This window comes from Hyla sarda, chromosome 5 (assembly GCF_029499605.1).
Source record: "Hyla sarda isolate aHylSar1 chromosome 5, aHylSar1.hap1, whole genome shotgun sequence".
NCBI lineage: Eukaryota > Metazoa > Chordata > Amphibia > Anura > Hylidae > Hyla > Hyla sarda.
The window spans coordinates 339,941,428-339,969,368 of NC_079193.1; the positions used below are offsets into that span (position 1 = coordinate 339,941,428).

Below are 27,941 nucleotides of genomic sequence, written 5' to 3' on the forward strand. Positions count from 1 at the left end.
AGTCTGCAGCCTCCTGCATGTTTGCATTGACTGCTAGCCTTTTTGTTTTAGCAAACTTAAAAGGGTACTCCGGTGGGAAATTGTTTTTTTTTTTTTAAAGCAGAAAGTTAAACAGATTTGTAAATTACTTCTATTAAAAAATCTTAATCCTTCCACTTATTAGCGGCTGTATACTACAGAGGAAGTTCTTTTCTTTTTGGATTTCTTTTTTGTCTGGCCACAGTGCTCTCCACTGACACCTCTGTCCATGTCAGGAACTGTCCAGAGCTGGAGAAAATCCCCATAGCAAACCAATCCTGCTCTGGACAGTTGGTAAAATGGACAGAGGTGTCAGCAGAGAGCACTGTGGTCATGACAGAAAAGAAATTCCAAAAGAAAAGAATTTCCTCTGTAGTATACAGCTGCAAATAAGTACTGGAAGGATTAAGAATTGATCCTCTGCAGCTCCGGTTGTTCTTCCAGTCCCCTGCAACCTGCTTCTGAGACGAGCACTCGGAGCAGGACTTTCCCACCCAGCCAATCACTGGATGAGATGGGACACCTCTGCTGCCAGTGATTGGCTGAGCGATAAGGTCCTGCTCCGATCGCTGATCTTGGAATTACATTGAAAAGATGAGTGGCAATTTTACCTCTATGTTATTTTTTTCTACACCCCTGGAATACCCCTTTAAGTTAGTGAAACAACATGGGACAAAAGCTACAATAGGTACAGAGTATGCTAGACAGTGCAAACTGATGTAACATTTATGAAGCTGCGATCAGAAAAGCTCTGCGGCCTCTTCAAACAACTTCTCTACAGGATCTGATGGTCACCCTCACCGATCTAACAGTGACGCTCAGCTTGTAGGCCTTCTACCCACTAACATATTCCAGATACTTCTAATAAAGAACACCCATATTTTTATGGGGTCATACAAATTTTGAAGATTTTTTTTTTCTGTAGAATTTTGTATGAATTCAAAAGAAAAAAAAAATAACGACCTTTTTTTCTTCGCGTCATGTTACAGCGTTATTTACCCCTGCAAGTGTTACTTTTAGGTGAAAATAACTTCATAAAATGACGTTACGGTGCGTTCACACTATGGAATTCTCGCGACTGAATTCCGCGAGCGGAGGTTCCGCCTGGCGGCCGCCGCCGGTGAAGCTTCGGTGCTAGGGCCGCGGGGCACTGAGCCGTCACCATTGACGGCTATGGTCCGCTCGCGGATTCCGCACAAAGAATGAACATGTTCTTGAAATGTCCGCCACTGAAATTCCACAGTGTGAACGGGTCTCGCGGAAACCCGTTCACACTAATGTTAAAATTGACACCGCGGAATTGCGCCCGCGGAATTCCCCCCCCTGAAATTCCGCGGCAATTCCGTAGTGTGAACGTACCCTAATACTGATCATGATTACCATATGGCGGCACACTCTGCCTCCGGCAGTGCTTCCCAACCAGTGCAGAATCCCATAGAAGTCTATGGGCTTTAATTTGAGGCGGAATTCCGCAAGCGGAAATTCTGCCGTGTGAATAGACCCTAAATTTACAAGCGAACCTAAAGGGTCTGTAACAAGCAGGAATTACAGCCCCTTAAAGTGGTACTCCGGTGGAATGTATATTTTTTTTTTTAAATAAACTGGTGCCAGACAGTTAAACAGATTTGTAAATTACTTCTATTAACAAATCTTTACCCTTCCAGGACTTATTAGCAGCTGTATGCTACAGAGGAAATTCTTTTCTTTTTGAATTTCTTTTTTGTCTTGTCCACAGTGCTCTCTGCTGACACCTTTGTCCATATCAAGAACTGTCCAGAGCAGGAGAAAATCCTCATAGAAAACCTATGCTGCTCTGGGCAGTTCCTGACATGGATAGAGGTGTCAGCAGAGAGCAATGTGGACAACACAAAAAAAGAAATTCAAAAAGAAAAGAATTTCCTCTGTAGCATACAGCTACTAATAAGTACTGGAAGGGTAAAGATTTTTTAAATAGAAGTCATTTACAAATCTGTTTAACTTTCTGGCACCAGTTGATTTGAAAACATTTTTTTTCCCACCAGAGTTCCCCTTTAACTCAGTATCAATCTCTGTTCTCGGATTGGTAAGAGTCCCAGTGATCGGACCCCCTCCCTCGCCACTGATCAGCTATCAACTTTGAATCTTGTGATACCCCTTCAACATCTCTGCTGTATTTTCCTCCCAGAATGGACTGGATACAGCGGGACAAACCTGCTGCAGCCAGCATTGAAGTTCAGAGGCTGGATATGTGAACACTCCCCCTCCACTTCCGTTCTTACCATTGTCGGTATATAATGCTGTCTGGCATTTGCTGATCAATGATGATTATCTCTCATGTAGTGTTCATCCATTATCAGCAGATAGACTGCCCGACCTACAACAGCCTGAAGAGGGCAGCAGCATAGATGAATTGTGAGAAGAGAGGGTATAGAGAGGAGGTTCTAACCCCAACCCCACATGTATGCCCCTAAATGTTTTATCAGCAGGGCCCCAACCTGTGGGACCCCTGCTTGGTCATCACAATGGAGGGGCCCCTTCCTTTTCATTGTTACATAAGTTCATCACGAAGGCCGTTCACTGCACTGATCAGCGGTTGTTGTGGAGAACCTCTTTAAAGGGGAATTCCAGGAAAAAACACATATATCAACTGGCTCCAGAAATTTAAACAGATTTGTAAATTAGTTCTGTTAAAAAAATCTTATTCCTTCCAATAGTTATCAGCTGCTGAAGTTGAGTTGTTCTTATCTGTCTGGCAACAGTGCTCTCTTCTGACATCTCTGCTTGTCTCGGGAACTGCACAGAGTAGAAGAGGTTTGCTATGGGGATTTGCTTCTACTCTGGACAGTTCCCGAGACAGGTGTCATCAGAGAGCACTTAGACAGAAAAGAACAACTCAACTTCAGCAGCTCATAATCACTGAAAGGATTAAGATTTTTTAATAGGAACAATTTACAAATTTGTTTAACTTTCGGGAGCCAGTTGATATATATATATATATATATATATATATATATATATATATATATACATAAAAAAGTTTTTCCCTGGATAACCCCTTTAACCCTTTTGACACAAATCACCATCATGACTACATTTCTAAAATGCCATAAAATAAAACATGTAAGGGTAGAGAACATTCAATGAATTCCGAGCACCTTCTGAATAGCACGATTTAGCTCCACTGCAGAACCACTGTTACTTAGAATCCGTGCTATATTTTATTCATGCCTTGTACATTTCATCATATGAATTAATAACTACCTAATGCTTTAGGTTGGCAGAACAATTTTTCCAGCATTTTTTGATAAGTTTCCAGTGGAGAAAAATGCACCATAGTTCTTATCCTGTTTCACTTATCCTACCTGCTGCAGCTCTGTTATTACATTTAAAGGGGTACTCCGGTGGAAAACCTTTTTTTTTTCTGTTTTTAAATCAACTGGTGCCAAAAAGTTAAATAGATTTGTAAATGACTTCTATTAAAAAATCTTAATCCTTCCAGTACTTATTAGCTGCTGAATACTACAGAGGAAATTATTTTCTTTTTGGAACACAGAGCTCTCTGCTGACATCACGAGCACAGTGCTCTCTGCTGACATCTCTGTCCATTTAAGAACTGTCCAGAGTAGGAGAAAATCCCCATAGCAAACATATGCTGCTCTGGACAGTTCCTAAAAATGGACAGAGATGTCAGTAGAGAGCACTGGGGTCGTGATGTCAGCAGAGAGCACTGTGTTCCAAAAAGAAAATAATTTCCTCTGTAGTATTCAGCAGCTAATAAGTATTGGAAGGATTAATATTTTTCAATAGAAGTAATTTACAAATCTGTTTAACTTTCTGGCACCAGTTGATAAAAAAAAAAAAATCGGTTTCCACTGGAGTACCCCTTTAACCCCTTAAGGACGCAGGACGTAAATGTACGTCCTGGTGCAGTGGTACTTAACGCACCATGACGTACATTTACGTCCTGTGCATAACCGCGGGCATCGGAGCGATGTCCGTGTCATGCGCGGCTGATCACAGCCAGGGACCCGCCGGCAATGGCCGACGCCCGCGATCTCGTGGGCGTCCGCCATTAACCCCTCAGATGCCGGGATCAATACAGATCCCGGCATCTACAGCAGTACGCGATTTCAATGAATGATCGGATCGCCCGCAGCGCTGCTGCGGGGATCCGATCATTCATAACGCCGCACGGAGGTCCCCTCTCCTTCCTCCGTGCGGCTCCCGGCGTCTCCTGCTCTGGTCTGTGATCGAGCAGACCAGAGCAGAAGATAGCCGATAACACTGATCTGTTCTATGTCCTATACATAGAACAGATCAGTATTAGCAATCATGGTATTGCTATGAATAGTCCCCTATGGGGACTATTCAAGTGTAAAAAAAAATGTAAAAGTAAAAGTGAAAAATTCCATCCCCCAATAAAAAAGTAAAACGTCCGTTTTTTCCTATTTTACCCCCAAAAAGCGTAAAAAATTAATTTAATAGACATATTTGGTATCGCCGCGTGCGTAAATGTCCGAACTATTAAAATAAAATGTTAATGATCCCGTACGGTGAACGGCGGGAACGTAAAAAAAAAAAAAGTCCAAAATTGCTACTTTTTTAATGCATTTTATTTTAAAAAAATTATAAAAAATGTATTAAAAGTTTTTTATATGCAAATGGGGTATAAAAAATAAGTACAGATCATGGCGCAAAAAATGGGCCCTCATACCGCCGCTTATACGGAAAAATAAAAAAGTTATAGGTCATCAAAATAAAGGGATTATAAACGTACTAGTTTGGTTAAAAAGTTTGTGATTTTTTTTAAGCGCAACAATAATATAAAAGTATATAATAATGGGTATCATTTTAATCGTATTGACCCTCAGAATAAAGAACACACGTCATTTTTACTGTAAATTGTACGGCGTGAAATGAAACCTTCCAAAATTAGCAAAGTTGCGTTTTTCTTTTTAATTTCCCCCACAAAAATAGTGTTTTTTGGTTGCGCCATACATTTTATGATATAATGAGTGATGTCATTACAAAGGACTGGTCGCGCAAAAAACAAGCCCTCATACTAGTCTGTGGATGAAAATATAAAAGAGTTATGATTTTTAGAAGGCGAAGAGGAAAAAATGAAAACGTAAAAATTAAATTGTCTGATGGTCTGGATTTCTCTGCTGTCACGACCACAGTGCTCTCTGCTGACCTCTGCTGTCCATTTTAGGAACTGTCCAGAGCAGCATATGTTTGTTATGGGGATTTTCTCCTGCTCTGGACAGTTCCTAAAATGGAAAGCAGAGGTCAGCAGAGAGCACTGTGGTCAAGGTTATATCTAGAGATCAGTGGGGGTCTCAGCACTGAGACCCTGACCATTCAAAACATTTGACAGTTTTGCATGACAAAAAAAACTTTAGGACAGTGGTCTTCAAAATGTGGCCCTCCAGCTGTTGCAAAACTACAATTCCCAGCATGCCCGGACAGCCGTTGGCTGTCCGGGCATGCAGGGAATTGTAGATTTGCAACAGCTGGAGGGCCGCCGTTTGAAGACCGCTGCTTTAGGACAATTTCCACATGGTTTGTGAGTTTTTGAGGCATCTTAAAGGGGTACTCCCGTTGAAAACACTTTTTTTTTTTTTTTTTTTTTTTAAATCAACTGGTGCCAGAAAGTTAAACAGATTTGTAAATCACTTCTATTAAAAAAAATCTTAATCCTTCCAGTACTTTTTAAGGGCTTTATACTAAAGAGAAATCCAAAAAAGAAATGCATTTCCTCTGATGTCAGGACCACAGTGCTGACCTCTGCTGTCCATTTTAGGAACTGTCCAGAGCAGCATATGTTTGCTATGGGGATTTTCTCCTGCTCTGGACAGTTCCTAAAATGGACAGCAGAGGTCAGCAGAGAGCACTGTGGTCATGACATCAGAGGAAATGCATTTCCTTTTTGGATTTCTCTTTAGTATACACCCCCTAATAAGTACTGGAAGGATTAAGATTTTTTTAATAGAAGTAATTTACAAATCTGTTTAACTTTCTGGAACCAGTTGATTTACAAAAAAAAAAAAAAGTTTTCCACGGGAGTACCCCTTTAAAAAGTAGATCCAGTCTAGTACAATGGACGCTACATTCAGCATTAGCCCCAAAAAGTTTCTTGGTAAACTGCATTTTCCTCTCTTGTTGTTACTTGTTCTTATTGATCGCCCCACATCCGAAACAATAATTCTTTGATAACAGATATTTTATAAAGACAAGTTTTACATCGTTTTTTTCCAGTCAACACTTTTCGGCAGTGTTGTCCTACTTTTCTATCTCCGTGGTAGATAAATAGAGAACTATCCCCTATAACAGTGTCATAAAGGAACAGCCGAAATGTGGAGAAAGAAATCTCTAATATAGATTATGTATCCGGCCAATCTGAGTAAGATGTTCATGAACTTGATGAGGATTTAGCTGCAGATTCTGTATTTCACGTCCAATGCTAGTGAACTGGGTACAGGATAATGACCGAAATATTTTATAGAGGACCATTCACACTGGTAATGCCGTCCAGGCTGGAAGCTTTATTTCATAGATCAGGAGGAGCTGAACAGATTGATATATAGTATTGTAGGAAAAATCCCAGGATAATTGTCATTTATTAATGGAAACCTCTGCTTATTCTGGGCCAAGTAGTCATGTAGTGATTGACAGCTGTGTGTGTGAGCATAGAGAGAGAGAGAGAGTTGTCAATCACTGAATAGCACCGCCCACTTGACTACTTAGCTTGAAAATGTTCCTACAAAACTATATATCAATCAGACCAGCTCCTCCTGCTCTATAATAAGACGCCTGCAGATTGGACTGAATTATCAATGTGTCAGATTCCTTTAAATCTAGAGAATTCTCAGTATTTGTAAAAGTTATCTTTCTATCTATCTATCTCTCATATCTATCTATCTCATATATATATCTATCTATCTCATATCTATCTATCTATCTCATATCTATCTATCTATCTATCTATCTCATATCTATCTATCTATCTATCTCATATCTATCTATCTTTCTATCTATCTCTATCTCTCATATCTATCTCATATCTATCTATCTATCTCTCATATCTATCTATCTCATATCCATTTATCTAATATTTACCTATCTATGTATCTCATCTCTATCTATCTATCTATCTATCTGTATCTAACTGTATATATCTATCTATTTATCTATCTCATATCTATCTTTCTTTCTGTATCTATCTCATATTTATCTATCTATCTGTATCTATCTATGTCATATCTATACCTATCTATCTGTATCTATCTATCTTTCTGTATCTATCTATCTATCTATCTATCTCATATCTATCTATCTATCTATCTAGAAAAAATAAAGGCACAACAGCACTCTTGATGCAAACAATGATGTGTTAAGCAGGGTGCCGACAACTGAAAAAAGAATTAGTCCATAAATTCCTCCAATTCCATAAAAATAAAGAGCAGTGCAGCACTCCATATCCGAACAGTGGATTTATTCCATCAAAAAAAGTGTAAAAAAAGAGCAGCAACGTTTCGATCCTCTCTTTTTCTGCTTGAAATAGATCCCGGAGAGGATCGAAACGTCACTGCTCTTTGTTACACTTTTTTTGATGGAATAAATCCACTGTTTTTCACTATATGGAGTGCTGCACTGCTCTTTATTTTTATCTATCTATCTCATATAGTAACATCGTTCATGAGGTTGAAAAAAGACCAAAGTCCATCAAGTTCAGCCTATATCCCTGATGAGTCCCTACTGAGTTGATCCAGAGGAAGGGAAAAAACCCTCATACTAGAGGTAAAAATTCCTTCCCGACTCCAAATATGGCATCAGAATAAATCCCTGGATGAAACTTCTGTCCCTATAAATCTAGTATACATAACCAGCAATGTTATTACTCTCCAAAAATGCATCCAGACCCCTTTTGAATTCTTTTACAGAGTTCACCAAGACCACCTCCTCCGGGAGAGAATTCCACAGTCTCACTGCTCTTACAGTAAAGAACCCCCGTCTGTGCTGGTGTAGAAACCTTCTTTCCTCTAGATGTAGAGGATGCCCCCTTGTTATAGATACAGTCCTGGGTATAAATAGATCATGGGAGAGATCTCTGTACTGTCCCCTGATATATTTATACATAGATAGATAGATATGAGATAGATAGATGGATAGATAGATAGATATGAGATATCTATCTATCTATCTCATATCTATCTATCCCTCTATCTATCTATTTCATATCTATCTATATCATAACTATCTATCTGTATCATATCTATCTATCTATCTCATATCTATCTATCTATCTCATATCTATCTATCTCATATCTATCTATCTATCTATATCTCATATCTATCTATCTATCTATCTATCTATCTATCTATCTATCTATCATACAATCCAGGAAAAGCAGCACACCAACTTCAAAAAGGTGCTTAGGTGCCCACTGTGTCCGGTCCAGGTCCAGGACCCGCTACGGCTACAACATTCACAAGGCAGCGGCACTCCAATAGATGAAAAAAAGTGATTTATTCAAAAAACATGAGAAGACGTTTCGTCTGGCTCACCCGGACATTTTCAAGCCAGATTTGAATAAATCACTTTTTTTTTCATCTATTGGAGTATGGATCTATCTATCTCATATCTATCTATCTATCTCATATCTATCTATCTCATATCTATCTATCTCATATCTGTCTATCTATCTCACATCTATCTCATATCTATCTATCTATCTATCTCATATCTATCTATTTCCTATCTATTTATCTATCTATCTATCTCATATCTATCTATCTCATATCTATCTATCTATCTATCTCATATCTATTATCTACTATTATCTACTTTTTTTTCATCTATTGGAGCATGGATCTATCTATCTATCTCATATCTATCTATCTCATATCTATCTATCTCATATCTATCTATCATCTATCTCATATCTATCTATCATCTATCTATCTATCTATCTATCTATCTCATGTCTATCTTTCTGTATCTATCTATTATCTATCTATCATCTATCTATCTATCTCATATCTATATTTCTGTATATATCTATCTATCTCATATCTACTTATCTATTTATCTATCTTGTATCTGTCTTTCTGTTTATTCATATATATATATGTCATGTGTTTATCTATCTATCACATTCTATATTGCATTATCTATCTCTTAATCTCTTATCTATCTATCATCTATCTATCTCATATCTATATTTCTGTATCTATCTATCTCATATCTACTTATCTAATTATCTATTTATCTATCTTGTGTCTGTCTTTCTGTTTATTCATATATATATATATATATATATATATATATATATATATGTCATGTGTTTATCTATCTATCACATTCTATATTGCATTATCTATCTCTTAATCTCTTATCTATCTGTCTATTTATTAATTGTATTATATTTTCTATCTATCTGTCTATCTTTCTATCTCTTATCTATATTTCTTTCTCTATCATCCTTTCTTTCATGTCTTATTGGTTTTTGCTCCTTCATTGAACCTACATAAACCTTTGGATCCTGTCGTTTTGACCAGAACAAGTTTCCACTATATCAAAATCATGTAACTTCTGTCCCCTACAATATTCTCTTAAATATCTGAGCTTCCAAACTTTGATTCCTCTCTGAATATCGGATGATTTTTTTTTCTGCCAAGTCCTTGGCTCTCTTCCAACTCACTGCAGCGTGATGAAAAGGGGAAGTCATTACAATGGTCTATAAAACGAGACAGAACTGACGTGTAGATTACCATACCTTTTATTAGTGTTCTATATGAGCGTCACACATCAGCACAGTCATACAGAGTAAGGAATTACACCAGTGTTACCCAATCAGGGAGCCTCCTGCTATTTCAAAACTACAACTCCCAGCATGCCCGGACAGCCGAAGGCTGTCCGGGCATGCTGGGAGTTGTAGTTTTGCAACAGCCAGAGGCCCCCCGGTTGGGAAACACTGCATTACAGTGACAATGTCATAGATTTTTTACCCAGTTTTAATCATTTCCAGTTGTCCAGAAACCTATAATGTCCTAAACCATCTGTTGGCCCCACGACCCCCCCCCCCCCCTCCCCCTTTATCCTTTCCAAATGAAGCTGCATCCCCCCCCTACCCCCACTGCCGCCATGTTGTGAGGCTTTGTGTTCTGTCCACTTACTGTTGTGTTTCTCACAAGTTTTTAATTTCTCTTGGTTTATGCTAGAAGTTACATGGGAAGACCAGCAGAGAAAGGTGAATGGTGCAATAACTGATGACAAACAATTGCCGAGAAAGAAAGCCCATTCTGAGCCAGGTTTGTCAGGGTTTTTGGAAACCACCTTGAAAAGCATGAGGCTTGCACACGTATACCTATATGGCGTCCCGGAAGAGCTCATGCTTTTGTAATGAGTGTGTTCATCATGTGCGCTCCTCACTATGGTGTGAAATGTCTAGGCTTAGTCCGTGAGAGTGAGACCCTTTTTTTTTTTTTTTTTTTTTTTTAACTCAGTGTTGTGTATCATCCCCTTTTCAGAAATTCTATCAGTATAAACAAAATCTAATTTTGAAATTCAACAAAAAAAATAAAATAAATAAATGAATAAAAAAATAAACAAGCAAAGGATTTTATAGTGCACACTGAAACGGGAGACGCTTGGTCCTGTTTATAGTCATATTTTGGATCTCCTTGAAGTGAACGTTTCCTACATCCATGATCTTTCGTCCACGATTGAGGTCTTAGATGTAAGTAAGAAAGGCAAAGAAGATCCAGCTCACTAGGTTACAGTCCAAAAATCTTAAAAAGAAAAAAAAAATGTTTATTAAGGCATACAAATGTAAAATTAGTACACAAGATCCATAAAAAGTGACTGACGCATTTCGGACAGTATGTCCTTAGTCATAGTCATGATGACTATGACTAAGGGCATACTGTCCGAAACGTGTCATTAGCTTTTTATGGACTGTTTGTACTGATTTTACAGAAATTCTATCAGTATAAAGAAAAGAAAATTTTGAAATTCAACAAAAATAAATAAATAAGTAAATGAATAAAAAAATAAACAAGCAAAGGATTTTATAGTGCACACTGAAACGGGAGACGCTTGGTCCTGTTTATAGTCATATTTAGATCTCCTTGAAGTGAACGTTTCCTACATCCATGATCTTTCGTCCACTATTGAGGTCATAGATGTAAGTAAGAAAGGCAAATAAGATCCAGATCACTAGGTTACAGTCCAAAAATCTTAAAAAGAAAAAAAAAATGTTTATTAAGGCATACAAATGTAAAATTAGTACACAAGATCCATAAAAAGTGACTGACGCATTTCGGACAGTATTTCCTTAGTCATAGTCATGATGACTATGACTAAGGGCATACAGTCCGAAACGTGTCATTTGCTTTTTATGGACTGTTTGTACTGATTTTACAGAAATTCTATCAGTATAAAGAAAAGAAAATTTTGAAATTCAACAAAAATAAATAAATTAATTAATTAATAAAAATAAACAGGCAAACGATTTTATAGTGCACACTGAAACGGGAGACGCTTGGTCCTGTTTATAGTCATATTTTGGATCTCCTTGAAGTGACCGTTTCCTACATCCATGATCTTTCGTCCACTATTGAGGTCTTAGATGTAAGTAAGAAAGTCAAAGAAGATCCAGCTTACTAGGTTACAGTCTAAAAATCTTAAATTTTTTTTATTTTTTATTAAGGCATACAGATGTAAAATTAGTACACAAAATCCATAAAAAGTGACTGACGCATTTCGGACAGTATGTTCTTAGTCAGGATGACTATGACTAAGGGCGTACTGTCCGAAACGTGTCATTTGCTTTTTATGGACCGTTTGTACTGATTTTACATCTGCATGCTTCAATGAACATTTTTTTTTTATGTTTGGACTGTAATGTCGTGAGCTGGATCTTTTTTGCCTTTCTGGATTCTTGTGCTGTGCTCCGGTTTGCTGAGCTCCGATGCGGGAATCCTTACCACATATGCAGGGGTGGTGAGCTGAAGTGGTGTGCCTTTCTTATAGATGTAACTAAGTTATTTGGACTCTCTGAGAATTTAGCAATCCCTTGTATTCTATATGCGTTCTCTAAACCTGAGTGGTTTAGTGAGGGCAAATGGGAAATTAAGAATAGGGCTGTTCAGCTTATACAATTTCTTGATTTGAATCCTGAGCAGTCATATTGGACATAGAGACTTTAATGCCATGAAAAAAAAACAATTCTTTCAATTTTTTTAGGAAAATTAAATTTCAATACTGAAAGAAGAAAAAAAAATATTTACTAGTTAGCCAGACTCAGAAAAGAGGCAAACATTATCTGTGGTGGGAAAGAACATTATCCGTGATGGGGGGGGGGGGGGGGGAGGGGGGAGAACATTATCTGTGATGGGGGGGGGGGGGGAGAGGAGAACATTATCTGTGATGGGGGGGGGAGAACATTATCTGTGATGGGGGGGGGAGAACATTATCTGTGATGGGGGGGGGACATTATCCGTGATGGGGGGGGGGGGGTGAAGAACATTACCCGTGATGGGGGGGAGGGGGGAGAACATTATCTGTGATGGGGGGGAGAACATTATCTGTGATGGGGGGGAGTTAAAACATTATCTGTGATAGACAGAGAACATTATCTGTGATGGGAGAGAGAACATTAGCTGTGATGGGGGGGAGAACATTATCTGTAATGGGGGAGAACATTATCTGTGATGGGGGGGAGAACATTATCTGTGATGGGGGGGAGAACATTATCTGTGATGGGGGGGGAGAACATTATCTGTGATAGACAGAGAACATTATCTGTGATGGGAGAGAGAACATTAGCTGTGATGGGGGGGGGAGAACATTATCTGTAATGGGGGAGAACATTATCTGTGATGGGGAGAACATTATCTGTGATGGGGAGAACATTATCTGTGATGGGGAGAACATTATCTGTGATGGGGGAGAACATTATCTGTGATGGGGGAGAACATTATCTGTGATGGGGGAGAACATTATCTGTGATGTGAGAGAGCATTATCTGTAATGGGGTAGAGCATGATCTGTGATGGGGGAGAGAACATTATCTGTGATGGGAAAGGGAACAAAAGCTGTTATGGGGGAGAAAACAATGTCTGTGATGGGGGAGAAAACAATGTCTGTGATGGGGGAGAGAACATTATCTGTGAGGTGGGAGAGCATTATCTGTCATGGGGAGAACATTATCTGTGATCAGGGGGGATATAATCTGTAATGGGAGAGAACATTATCTGTGATGTGGGAGAGCATTATCTGTGATGTAGGCGAGCATTATCTGTGATGTAGGCGAGCATTATCTGTGATGGACAGAGAACATTATCTGTGATGTGGGCGAGCATTATCTGTGATGTAGGCGAGCATTATCTGTGATGGACAGAGAACATTATCTGTGATGTGGGCGAGCATTATCTGTGATGGACAGAGAACATTATCTGTGATGGGAAAGGAAACATTAGCTTTGATGGTGGAGAAAACTGTCTGTGATGGGAGAGAACATTATTTGTGATGGGGGAGATCGTTATCTGTTATGGGGAGAACATTATCTGTTATGTGGAAGAGCATTATCTGTGATGGGGAGAAAATTATCTGTGATGTGGGAGAGCATTATCTGTGATGGGGGAGAACATTATCTGTGGTTGGGGGGTATAATTTGTGATGGGAGAGAACATTATCTGTGATGAGGGAGAACATTATCTGTGATGAGGGAGAACATTATCTGTGATGGGGGAGAACATTATCTGTGATGGGGAGAACATTTTCTGTGATGTGGAGAACATTAATAGGAATCAGGTAAATGTCAACTAAGGCGGATCTAAGAAGACAGAAACAATCAGCTACTATAATACCAGCAAGATGAAGCACAGCCACAACCAATTCTATCTATCTATCTATCTATCATATCTATCCTAGGTACCTACCTACTTACCTGTGTTTTTCATATCTGTCTCTCATATCTTTGGACTTTGGAAACTCCATTTTCTTTCTGTATCTTGTTCTTTTTCATATCGAAACATTTCCTATTTCCTATTGCCTTACATCCTAAACAACAATTCTTTGATAAAAGATATTTCATAAACACACGTTCTACATCCATTGTCCCAATTGATGTTTTCCACTAGTGTTGTCCTACATTTTCTTTTCTGCTGGAAATAGCTAGAGAATAATCACCTATACCAATGTTAAAAAGTAACAGCCGAATCGAGGAGAAAGAAATCCTAATGTTGTGCAAGTGTCAGGGTGAGGTCACACATTCAGGGATTTAAGCAGGGTTTAGATGAGGATTTTTCACCTAAAGGCTATGTTCACACGGCGGGATGTCTAATCTTTTTCTACACTCAACTCCTGTAAAATATTGGACACCCGATGGCCCCATTCAAGTCAATGGGATCTGTCAGGACCCGGCGGTGTCAGTTGTGCTTCGACCGGTTTAATGCCAAAAAAAAAGAGCCAAACCGGGTCCTGAATGGATCGGAGCACAACGGCAGTGTGAACCTAGCCTAAGAGTCTTATCAGAAGTCAATGGAATCTCAATCTTCTATATAGTAAGAGGAGCCGACTGTTCATTTAAGAACAATGGTAACTGGTGTTGTATCTATAGGGGGTGGAAGACTTTGTCACATATGAAGATACTGTTCCTTTTTTTTTGGGGGGGGGGGGGGTCGGATTAGGGTCAGGGTCTTAATAATAATAATAGCTGAGGGACCCTAATGATATCATTGATTGTTTATTGATTTTAGTAGATGCTATCCAATGCTTGATCCGGTCTAAAAAGTTGCAGTAAAGACGGCTGGTGCTGGGATTTTTGCCACTCTAGGCAAAAGCTAATTTTGCTGCCCCTTGACCCTGCCCATTGGCTTCACCCTTGTACATGCCCCACCTTACTACAGGGGTGACACACTGTAACAAACCTCCTCCTCATATTATCACCTTACTAATGAGGTGATACACTGTAACAAACCTCCTCCTCATGTAATCTCCTTACTACTGTGGTGACACACTGTAACAAACCTCCTCATGTAATCACCTTACTTCTGGGGTGACACACTGTAACAAACCTCCTCCTCATGTAATCTCCTTACTTCTGGGGTGACACACTGTAACAAACCTCCTCCTCATGTAATCTCCTTACTACTGGGGTGATACACTGTAACAAACCTCCTCCTCATGGAATTAGAAAACTACTGTGGTAACACACTGTAACAAACCTCCTCCTCATGTAATCACCTTACAACTGGGATAACACACTGTAACAAACCTCCTCCTCATGTAATCACCTTACAACTGGGATAACACACTGTAACAAACCTCCTCCTCATGTATTCTCCTTACTATTGCGGTGACACACTGTAACAAACCTCCTCCTCATGTAATCACCTTACTAATGTGGTGACACACTGTAACAAACCTCCTCCTCATGTAATCACCTTAAAACTGGGATAACACACTGTAACAAACCTCCTCCTCATGTAATCACCTTACAACTGGGATAACACACTGTAACAAACCTCCTCCTCATGTATTCTCCTTACTATTGCGGTGACACACTGTAACAAACCTCCTCCTCATGTAATCACCTTACTAATGTGGTGACACTGTAACAAACCTCCTCCTCATGTAATCACCTTACTAATGTGGTGACACACTGTAACAAACCTCCTCCTCCTAATGTAATTACCTTACTAATGTGGTGACACTGTAACAAACCTCCTCCTCATGTAATCACCTTACTAATGTGGTGACACACTGTAACAAACCTCCTCCTCCTAATGTAATTACCTTACTACTGGGGTGACACACTGTAACAAACCTCCTCCTCATGTAATTACCTTACTACTGGGGTGATACACTGTAACAAACCTCCTCCTCATGTAAGGTAATTACATCAGGAGGAGGTTTGTTACAGTGTGTCATATATATATATATATATATATATATATATTAAAATCAAATTTTCTCATTTACATTAAGTTTAAAATGAAATCACTAAATATTAAGTCTCTAAAAATGTGATGAACTGTTTGGACGGCTTTAGTGACTTCACCTCTGGGATCGTATTGGTCACTTATCTATGCTGCACGAGCTGGGGCAATGGTCTTTTTTAGAGAACAAATCTGGGCAAACTTGAGTTTTTCCAGAGCAAGGTTAAACCCCGATCCACACGCTTTGAATTATTGTCAAAAATGGTTTCTATTGACAAAATGAACATTGTCCATGATTAAGGTCGTTAGACCGAAACATGTCAGGCCTGATGCATAGTGTTTTTATGCTGTGTGGATTTGACTTACATATCTTTAGGACTTAATAAGGAAGATGGATTTTTACTTGGAATCGTGCTGCTGAACTACCCTTCACTTTATTTTAAAAAAAATGATTTCTATTGACAAAATGGACACCATCTTTTTAGTCCAACCCTACATGAATTAGCCCTACAACATGGTCTTCCATTGTTTTCCAACCAGTGTGCTTCCAGGTGTTGCAAAACTACAACTCCCAGCATGCCCGGACAGCCGAAGGCTGTCCGGGCATGCTGAGAGTTGTAGTTTTGCAACAGCTGGAGGCACACTGGTTGGGCAATACCTCTCTAAAGCCTGACTAGACTAGTGCCGTAGACATCTGCATGATCACATTGACAAGAGACCACCAGGACTAGTTTTGGCTAAAAATGTCTTCAAGAAAATAGAAATTGTTTTTGTATAAATTCTAGAACCTCTGGATAAATTTACTTTTTGGAAAAGTTGACCCTCTTGGAGACTGTTTGCAAAGGAAGAGTGGTCCAACATTCCAGCTGAGAGGTGTAAGAAGCTTATTGATGGTTATAGGAAGCCACTGATTTCACTTATTTCTTCCAAAGGCCGTGCAACCAAATATTAATTTTTTCCAGGACATTTTTGGAGTTTGGTGACATTATGTCCAATTTGTTTGTATTGGAACTAAACCATAAAAGGGAGGAAAAAAAGCAAAGGGAATAAACATGTGTTACTTCAATCCTTTTCTGTGAGAATTTTCTTTAAAAATGTCAGGGATGCCAACATTTACAGTCATGACTGTAGGACTGCAGCCAGCCCTATTTAATTATTTGTAATTTATTAGAAGTCTAAGGGGGTTAATGACTAATCTATCTATCTATCTATCTATCCAATACTCTGTCTATCTATCTATCTCATCTCTATCTATCTCATCTCTATCTCATCTCTATCTCATATCTATCTCATCTCTATCTCATCTCTATCTCATCTCTATCTCATCTCTATCTATCTCATATCTATCTATCTCATATCTATCTATCTCATATCTATCTATCTATCTATCTATCTCATCTCTATCTCATATCTATCTACCTCATCTCTATCTATCTCATATCTATCTATCTCATATCTATCTACCTCATATCTATCTACCTCATCTCTATCTATCTCATATCTATCTATCTCATATCTATCTACCTCATCTCTATCTATCTCATATCTATCTATCTCATATATATCTATCTTATATCTATCTATCTCATATCTGTCTATCTATCTCATATCCTTCTATCTCATATCTATCTATCTATCTCATATCTATCTATCTCATATCTATCTATCTTATATCTATCTATCTCATATCTATCTATCTATCTCATATCTATCTATCTATCTATCTATCTATCTATCTATCTATCTATCCAATACTGTATCTATCTAATTTCTATCTATCTATATCTATTTTCCATCTATCTATCTATCTCATATCTATCTATCTATCTCATATCTATCTATCTATCTATCTATCTATCTATCTATCCAATACTGTATCTATCTAATTTCTATCTATCTATATCTATTTTCTATCTATCTATCTATCTCCTATCTATCTATATCTATTTCTATCTATCTATATCTATCTCTATCTATCTCATATCTATCTATCTATCTATCTATCTATCTATCTCATATCTATCTATCTATCTATCCAATACTGTATCTATCTAATTTCTATCTATCTATATCTATTTTCTATCTATCTATCTCCTATCTATCTATATCTATTTCTATCTATCTGTATCTATCTCTATCTATCTCATATCTATCTATCTATCTATCTATCTCAATCTATTTCTATATATCTATATCTATTTCTATCTATCTATCTTTTTGAGTTTCTTAAATTATAACATTTGATCAATGATGAATCTTGTTCCTTTGTATACTTGTATATAACTGTGTCACCTGGTTAGGTTATTGATCGCCCACTTACTGACAAGGTGCGGAGTCTTTTACCTGAATTGCCTTCCTAACGATTTTCTCCCGTAGCTTTGTGTGTTCTTTGAGCCTCTTTTCTATTGTCCTCTTTGTGTCTATGTTCCTGTTCATTCCGTGTCATCTGTCTGCATACAATCTGTGCTTTTTTTTATATCTCAAGGTGTTATTCCTTGAGTGTCTGTTGCTTTCTTCTGAGTCTCACACTCACTCCCATTTCCTTTGTCTCTGTCTGTCATTGCGCGCTGTTTCCCACAGAAGACTTGGACTCGCCACGAAGACGAAACTCAGGTCTGTGTCTTCAATCTTTAGCTTTTTCCTTGTCTTTGTTGCTTTGTCTTCTTTGTGCATGTCTCTTTTTATCCTAAGGAGGAATTTCAGTTGTAATATCATAGCCCTGTAAATTTTTTAAATTTTTTTCGGAAAACTAGCATTTTTCTAGTACAGTGTTTCCCAACCAGGGTGCCTCCAGCTGTTGCAAAACTACAACTCCCAGCATGCCCGTACAGCCAGAGGCTATCAGGGCATGTGAGTTGTAGTTTTGCAACAGCTGGAGGCACCCTGGTTGGGAAATACTGTTTTAGAGTATAGTGATAGGGTTTTAATGTAGCAATAGTATACTACTAATGTCTGCTAACCTATATATGTACATTTTTCTGAAGGTTCTCCAAAGTGGGGGCAAATATATACATCATGGGGACAAATATATATATATTTTTTTTTTAACGTCCTGTCTTTAAAGGGGTACTCCAATGAAAAACATTTTTGTTTTAATCAATTGGTGCCAGAAAGTTAAACAGATTTGTAAATTACTTCTATTAAAAAATCTTAATCCTTCCAGTACTTATCAGCTGCTGTAGGATCCACAGGAAGTTATTTTCTTTTTGAATGTCCTTTCTGCCTGACAACATTGCTCTCTGCTGACAACTCTGTCCATTTTAGAAACTGTCCAGAGTAGGAGCAAATCCCCATAGCAAACCTCTCCTGCTCTGGACAGTTCCTGACTGTTACGCCGAGCGCTCCAGGTCCCGCATCCATCCCGGAGCGCTCATGGCGTGTATCCTCCTGCAGCACCCCGGTATGTCCCTCTGACCGGTAGCGCTGCTACAGTGCCGCCGGCGGGGATACGATCCGCGTGGCGGCACAAGTCCGCCCGCGGTCGCATCCCGTTCCACTTACCTCCCTCCGCCTTCTGTGTCCTCCCGGCGCGCGCGACCCTGCTCTCTAGGGCGCGTGTGCGCCGGCGCACTTAAATTTAAAGGGCCAGTGCACCATTAATTGGTGCCTGGCCTATTTACTGTAAAACGTATAAAACACCACTTCCCCTTCCTGTCCTCGCCGGATCTTGTTGCCTAGTGCCTAGAGAAAGCGTTTCCTGAGTGTCGATTGCCTTTGTTCCCAGAACCTTTGCTGTTGCCCCTGACTATGAACCTTTCCGCCTACCCTGACCTTCTGCTACATCCGACCTTGCCTTGCCTTGTCCTTTTGTACCGCCCCATCTCAGCTGCCAGAGGGGTTGAGTCGCTACCGGGTGGAACGACCTGGGGGTTACCGCCGCAGCAAGTCCATCCCGCTTTGCAGCAGACTCTGGTGAATACCAGTAACCCCTTAGACTCTGTTCCCTTGGTACGGCCCACGCCATCACCTCTCTGGCACAGAGGATCCACCTCCAGTGTCCTCACCATCCGCCAGCCCGGATCCTGACAGTAGATCCGGCCATGGATTCCGCTGAGGTGCCGCTGCCAAGCCTTGGAGACCTCACCACCGTTGTGGCTCAACAGTTTCAACAGGTAGCCCAACAAGGACATGAGTTGTCCCAACTGAATGCAATGGTTCAACAACTTCTGCCTCTACATCTTCTCCGCCAGCTCCTCCACCTCCTCAACTGCAAGCTGCCACTTCCAGTACCAGAGTTCATCTTTCTCTTCCTGGCAAGTTTGACGGGGACTCTAAGTTGTGCTGTGGCTTCCTGACCCAGTGTTCTCTGCACTTGGAGCTGTCGGCTGACCAATTTCCAACTGAACGGTCAAAGGTGGCATTCGTGGTCAGCTTACTTTCTGGAAAGGCATTGTCTTGGGCCACTCCGCTTTGGGACCGCAACGATCCTGTCACCGCTTCAGTCCAGACATTCTTCTCAGAAGTACGCTCTGTCTTTGAAGAACCAGCCCGGGTTTCTTCAGCCAAGACGGCTTTGTTGAATCTAGTCCAAGGAAACTCTACAGTGGGCAATTCAGTTTCAGACTCTTGCCTCAGAATTAGCCTGGAATAATGAGGCTCTATGCGCGACCTTCAAGAAAGGTTTATCCAGCCACATCAAAGATGTTCTGGCCGCACGAGAGATACCCTCAACCCTGTCTGAACTAATCCATTTGGCCACCCGCATTGACATGCGTTTTTCAGAGAGGCGACAGGAGCTACACCAAGAAAAGGATCTTGTTCACAACAGGCGGTTTCCCCGCCTAACTCCTCTCTTTCAGCATCCACTGCAACCTTTTACTGTGCCTTCCGCCGAGGAGGCTATGCAAGTGGATCGGTCTCGCCTGACCCAACTTGAGAAGGACTCGCTGTAGGAATGAGAAGCTTTGCCTTTACTGTGCGAGCTCCGAGCATTTCCTCCAAGGACTGTCCTCTTCGTCCTCCGCGTCTGGGAAGACGCACGCACCTAGTAAACGTGGGAGAGGCGTTACTGGGTGTGGATTCATCCTCTCCCCGCCTGATGATTTCTGTACGGATTTCTTTGCCTGCTAAGACTGCCTTTTCTGCTGTGGCCTTTCTGGACTCTGGTTCAACAGGAAATTTCATTGAGGCCTCATTAGTCAACAGATTCAACATCCCTGTGACTCGTCTCGTGAAGCCCCTCTTCATTTCCTCCGTGAGCGGACAGAATCTGGACTGTACCGTGCGCTATCGCACAGAGCCCTAGCGCATGAACATTGGTGTCCTCCATCATGAGGACATTGAATTTTTTATGCTTCCCAACTGTACCTCAGAAGTCCTACTTGGCTTGCCTTGGCTCCAGCGCCACTCACCTACCCTCGACTGGTCTTCTGGGGACATTAAGAGTTAAGGTCCTACCTGTCACAAGCGATGCCTGAAGACTTTACCCAACAATCAAGTACCCATCGCTTCGCCTCTGCCAGGCCTGCCTAAGGCCTACCATGACTTTTGTGATGTTTTTTGTAAAAAGCAAGCCGAGGTCTTACCACCACACAGACCCTTTGACTGCCCTATTGACTTGCTTCCTGGTACTTCTCCACCTCGTGGCAGGATTTATCCACTCTCTGCTCCAGAGACCCATGTCCGAGTATGTTCAAGAAAATCTGAAGAAAGGATTCATTAGAAAATCTTCTTCTCCTGCTGGAGCAGGGTTCTTCTTCGTTGCTAAGAAAGATGGATCCCTACGTCCATGCATCGGTTTAAATAACATTACAGTTAAGAACTGTTATCCACTCCCCCTTATCTCAGAACTGTTTGACCGTCTGCGGGGAGCAAACATTTTTACCAAACTTGATCTAAGAGGGGCTTATAATCTTATCCGTATACGCGAGGGAGACGAGTGGAAGACTGCATTCAACACCCATGACGGACATTTTGAATATCTTGTCATGCCTTTTGGCCTTTGCAATGCCCCTGCAGTTTTTCAGGACTTTGTCAATGAAATTTTTCGTGACATGCTGTATACCTGTGTAGTAGTCTATCTGGATGACATTCTTATTTTTTCTTCCAACTCTGAGGAACATCGCCTCCATGTCCGTATGGTGTTACAGCGCTTACGCATAAATCATCTTTATGCTAAGATTGAAAAATGTCTCTTTGAACGTAGCAGTCTACCTTTCCTGGGATACATAGTGTCCAGCCAAGGCCTTCAAATGGACCCTGACAAGCTTTCTGCGGTACTGGATTGGCCACGCCCCTCTGGACTGCGAGCTATCCAATGTTTTCTCAGGTTCGCTAACTACTATCATCAATTTATTCCCCACTTCTCCACCATCGTTGCACCCATTGTAGCATTGACCAAGAAAGACGCGAACCCAAGGTCCTGGCCACCAATGGCGGAGGAGGCCTTTAACCATCTCTAGGCTGCCTTCGCTTCTGCTCCTGTTCTGTCCAGGCCTGATCCCTCGAAGCCTTTTATCCTCGAAGTGGACGCTTCTTCTGTCGGTGCCGTTTTAACTAAAAAAAACGCTACTGGAAAAAAATCACACTTGCGTTTTTTTCTCCAAGACATTCTCTCCTGCAGAAAAAAATTATTCGATTGGAGATCGTGAACTTTTGGCCATTAAATTGGCACTTGAGGAGTGGAGACATCTTTTGGAGGGCTCCCTGCATCCCATCATCATTTACACGGATCATAAAAATTTATCGTATCTCCAGACTGCCCAGCGATTAAATCCTCGCCAAGCTAGATGGACATTGTTTTTTGCTCGCTTCAATTTTGAAATTCATTTTCGCCCAGCCGACAAGAACGTCAGAGCTGGCGCACTATCACGTTCCACCGATGTCTCCGAATCTGAAGCCCCTCCACAGCACATAATACCTCCTGAGTGTCTGATCTCCTCTGCTCCTACCACTCTTGTGCAAATTCCTACTGGGAAGACCTTTGTACCTCCACACCTTTGTCTCAAAATTGTTAAATGGGGTCACTCTTCTCTTTTGGCCGGACATGCTGGTGTCAAGAAGTCTGTGCAGTTGATTTCTACACATTATTGGTGGCCTTCCTTGGAGAGGGAGGTGACGGATTTAGTTCGGGTTTGTACTACCTCTGCCCGTGACAAGACTCCACGCCAAAAGCCGGCAGGTCTCCTCCTTCCTTTACCTGTACCTGAACAGCCATGGTCCCATATTGCTATGGACTTCATCACCGATCTGCCACCATCTCGCAAAAATAATACAGTCATCTGGGTGGTCGTTGATCGTTTTTCTAAAATGGCTCATTTTGTCCCTCTGCCGGGTCTTCCTTCTGCGCCACAATTGGCGAAACAATTTTTTCTTCATATTTTTGGCTTCCACAGGCTTCCCACGCACATCATCTCAGACAGAGGCGTCCAATTTGTTTCTAAATTTTGGAGTACACTCTGCAGTCAATTAAAAATCAAACTAAATTTTTCTTCTGCTTACCACCCTCAATCCAACGGTCTAGTGGAGAGAGTAAATCAGATTCTTGGTGACTACCTGCGACATTTTGTCTCCTCTCGCCAAGATGATTGGGTCGACCTTCTGCCCTGGGCTGAATTTTCGTATAATTTTAAAAACTCGGAGTCTTCTTCCAAATCCCCATTTTTTGTGGTGTACGGCCGTCACCCGCTTCCCCCCCTCCACATCCCCACTTCCTCTGGGGTTCCTGCCGTGGATGAATTGACACAAGATTTTTCTTCCATCTGGCGTGAGACTCAAAAGTCGCTTCTACTGGCCTCATCTCGAATGAAGAGACATGCTGACAAAAAGAGAAGGGTTCCTCCTGTATTCTCCCCTGGTGACAAGGTATGGCTTTCTGCTAAGTACATTCGATTCCGTGTACCCAGTTATAAGGTGGGCCCCCGATTTTTAGGCCCTTTCAAAGTCAAAAAACAAATCAACCCTGTCTCTTACCAACTTCATCTTACCCCATCTCTCCGTATTCCTAACTCTTTCCATGTTTCTCTACTCAAGCCTGTTGTTTTTAACCGTTATTCTCCCAAGGTCGTGGTCCCTACCCCTGTCTCCGGTTCCTCCGACATCTTCGCTGTGAAAGAGATTCTGGCAACCAAAGCCGTCAGAGGTAAAAAAATTCTTTCTGATCAATTGGGAGAATTGCGGCCCTGAGGAGAGGTCCTGGGAGCCTGAGGCCAATATTCTTGATAAGGAGGTCATCCGTAAGTTCCTGGGATCCAAAAAGAGGGGGAGACCTAAGGGGGGGGGGGGGGGGTACTGTTACACCGAGCACTCCGAGTCCCACATCCATCCCGGAGCGCTCACGGCGTGTATCCTCCTGCAGCGCCCCGGTCTGTCCCTCTGACCAGGAGCGCTGCTACAGTGCCGCGGGCGGGGATGCGATCCGTGTGGCGGCACAAGTCCGCCCGCTGGTCGCATCCCGTTCCACTTACCTCCCTCCGCCTTCTGTGTCCTCTCGGTGCGCGCGGCCCCGCTCTCTAGGGCGCGCGCGCTGGCTCTCTTAAATTTAAAGGGCCAGTGCACCATTAATTGGTGCCTGGCCCAATTACTGTAAAACGTATAAAACACCACTTCCCCTTTCTGTCCTCGCCGGATCTTGTTGCCTAGTGCCTAGGGAAAGCGTTTCCTGAGTGTCCATCGCCTTTGTTCCCAGAACCTCTGCTGTTGCCCCTGACTATGAACCTTGCCGCCTGCCCTGACCTTCTGCTATGTCCGAACTTGCCTTGTCCCTTTGTACCGCGCCATCTCAGCTGCCAGAGGGGTTGAGTCGCTACCGGGTGGAACGACCTGGGGGTTACCGCCGCAGCAAGTCCATCCCGCTTTGCGGCGGCTCTGGTGAATACCAGTAACCCCTTAGATTCCGTTCCCTTGGTACGGCCCACGCCATCACCTCTCTGGCACAGAGGATCCACCTCCAGTGTCCTCACCATCCGCCAGCCCGGATCCCGACGCTGACATGTACAGAGGTGTCAGCAGAGAGCACTGTGGTCAGACAGAAAATAAATTCTAAAAGAAAAGAACTTCCTCTGGAATATACAGCAGCTGATTAGTACTGGAAGGATAAAGATTTTTTTATTAGAAGTAATTTACAAATTTGTTTAACTTTCTGGTACCAGTTGATTAAAAAAATATATATAAATATGTTTTCTAGTGGAGTAGCCCTTTAATTCCACTGAAATGGATGATAACAGTGAACAATAGATTGTTTTAAACTGCACAGCATATTCAGGTATATCTGCCATTTAACAAGTTACCAACGTAATGTATAACTTATTGATTGAATCCCGGCACTTGTTATGCTTAGGAGTCCAGTGGGCGGTCTCACTCAATGATTAACATTGGCCAAAGAGTGTTGTGTAGTTTTCTTTGTGAGTTTTAATTCCCTACAATTATTTTCCACAGTATTTACTAAGGTTTCCCTACATTTTCCACTTTTTTTTTTCTTACACATGTTCTGATGTGTCTGGTTTTCTTCAGCTCAAATCCACCACATTTTCTGTGGAAACCTTAGTAAATATGTTGGGTTTTTGTGAAAATGTTGGGACCACGCCTTCTTTTCCCGGTGGTCACGCCCCTTTTTCGGGTTTTCTTAGTAATATGGAGAGTTGGTCGGGTTTTTTTCAATTTTGGCGCACAACCCGCCAAAACATGTTGGGTTTACAATAATAAATCAGGGCCATTGTGCATAGAAAAGTGTCAACCACTGTGTAGGACCACCCACTAAGCAATTTTTGTAAAGGAATAAAAACAAGTTGTACTGAAGATTACCCAACAATACTATAATATAACGTTATAGCTGCCCACAGCTGCCACTTGGGGGAGCTAATGACCTAACTTCATAAAATCATATAGTTAGTACTAAGCAGAGCTCCAACTGCTATATAGATAAAAAAAATACATATAAAAATACATGTAAAAAATTCATCTGCGCATAATTTTTGACCGATTTAGATAATACAAAATGGAGATTAGGCGTTGATAATTAATTCACTTTAGAGGAAATAGTATAAGGTGATTTGTTAGAGTTTAAATACGACTGGAGCAGTGAGCTGTACATTAGACAGATCTCTGCATTAACCCTAACCATATATTTTGGATAATCTTACTGGGTATTGCAGTCCACCCATTCAGTGTATAACTTGTGTGGCCTTTTCCTATTTCCACTCTACTTCTGCTCTATTTTCTGACACTTAGGTACCCACAACTGTACACTATACCCTACTGGGGGGGGGGGGGTCTAACTAGTGATTAGTAAAGCCATAAAATGTCGACTATATAAAGACCTGGATATAATGGGCAACAAAAAATCCAAAATAAACACTAGTATGGACAAATGTGCATGTCTGAATGTACTTGGAGACAATATTCTGTTATAGAGTCCATTTAGTCGTTGAGCACACCCATAAAAGCCTACCTGTATTTAATGCTCAATGCCTATAGGCAGTAAAAAAGTTTACTATTGGATGTGAGGCTGGCCACACCCATTAGATACCCTGGCTGAGCATGCATGTGTTCTGAATGGGGAGAGGGGAGTAAGCCACTAACAAACTACGGCAAGTGTTCCCTAATAGGGTTTATGGATATCAAAGAGGGAACTCCCTCCCTTGACGTTATTATTGGTTGTCTGAAGATTTCCCATAATTAATTTAAAGTAGGAAATGGATCAGAATTTGGTGTTGGCTGATAGGCTCACATGGTCGATAATTCAAAACATATTTTAAATCACTTCATTTACCAGAAAAACAGCTCTAATTCTGCCTTCCCATGTCCACTCTCATTTGTTTGGCTTAGTCTTCCTCTAGTAACAGCTAGATCAGGGCAGAATACAGATAATAGAGATTGGGCTTAACGTGTGCTATGTGTAGGAGAGAAAAGGAAAGCCTAGGCTGTGTGACAGTCTGCCTGCTGTAGATGATCCCGACTTCGTTTTAGGTAAATCAAGGCTTCCCAACAACTCATAAAGCTCTGGGCAGCTGCCTTTGTGTAACTAGCAGAGTACCTACTGCTGTATGTCTGTCCACAGTGCTGCAATGTAATCTCCTGCCTCTCTTCCCTTAAGCTTTCCAGCAGCAGCAGTTTTGTGTAAAGTGTAACCCCGTCTGCTGCTGTTTGTTATATTTTTGCTCAAATAGCACTTTGAAAAGCCAGGACATTGGCAACCCCCTCTTTTCCCACCTGCCATTTATAGTACGGTGTATATGATTCCCCAGCACATTGCCAGATAGTTCAGTCCAGTGCACTTACACCAGGACTATGTCATATCATAGCACTGAGGAGTACATACTGTGATTGGCCAGAGAAGTAAGGCAAAGAAAGTAACTGTGTGTGAACTACTGGCAAACAGCCCAGCTCTGGTCCTACACACTGATGGAGACAATGAAAAATAGCTGTGCACCATGGATGGGACTCGGAGGGGCTCAATAACAGCAGTAAGAGCCCAAAAATCACATTGTCACCTCTTTGAAGGGCTACTCAAACAAAACAATGGGGGTACACTTTAATTAAATAAATGGAGATAAAGAATTAATGTTTTGGAAATGATGTTCTTAACACTTGCATTGGAATCTCCGATGGTTGCTGGTGGAGCCACTTTTAACAATAGTCTGGGTATTCTAAGAGAAGGTTTATTAAAGATATGACTGAATCACTTGACACTCACCCTTGTTCACAAAGATAAAGTCCTATCCAGCGAGGTAGTGTCCATTCCACCAGGACAAATACAACAAAACTGGGGGTACCTCCACGTTTGTACAAAACTAACGCGGTGGAAATGCGTTGCTTCTGTAGGCACATGGAGGTACCCTAGGTTTATTGTATTTGTCCTGCTGGAATGGTAACAAATTTTGCCTATTACACCTCTCTGGATTGGACTCAGCTTTGGTCTGTGCCATCATACCGTGCCTGGAGGTGAAGGTATACATATAATGGGTTGATGCTGGACGTTTGCACAGCCTGGGACAAAGCACAGTAAGTGAGGGCTTGCCTAGAAATACTCTGTGCTCACTCCTGTCCTATCAGACTGC

The 27,941-nt window shown here is 41.1% G+C and overlaps 1 protein-coding gene across 10 annotated transcripts in view; it reads left to right on the top strand.

The window, feature by feature from the left end:
* RIMS2 (regulating synaptic membrane exocytosis 2) overlaps positions 1-27,941 on the top strand; it is a 680,796-nt gene that overhangs the window by 508,489 nt on the left and 144,366 nt on the right. For 4 of the 10 annotated variants that reach the window (XM_056522548.1, XM_056522554.1, XM_056522556.1 and 1 more), the window contains 2 exons: positions 10,222-10,311; positions 18,526-18,558. The exons of 4 other annotated variants lie outside the window; for them this stretch is intronic. In XM_056522548.1, coding sequence (XP_056378523.1) covers positions 10,222-10,311; positions 18,526-18,558 — 123 coding nt within the window. The remainder of the gene's footprint in view (positions 1-10,221; positions 10,312-18,525; positions 18,559-27,941) is intronic. 2 more of the 10 variants (XM_056522551.1, XM_056522553.1) reach the window with 1 other exon arrangement.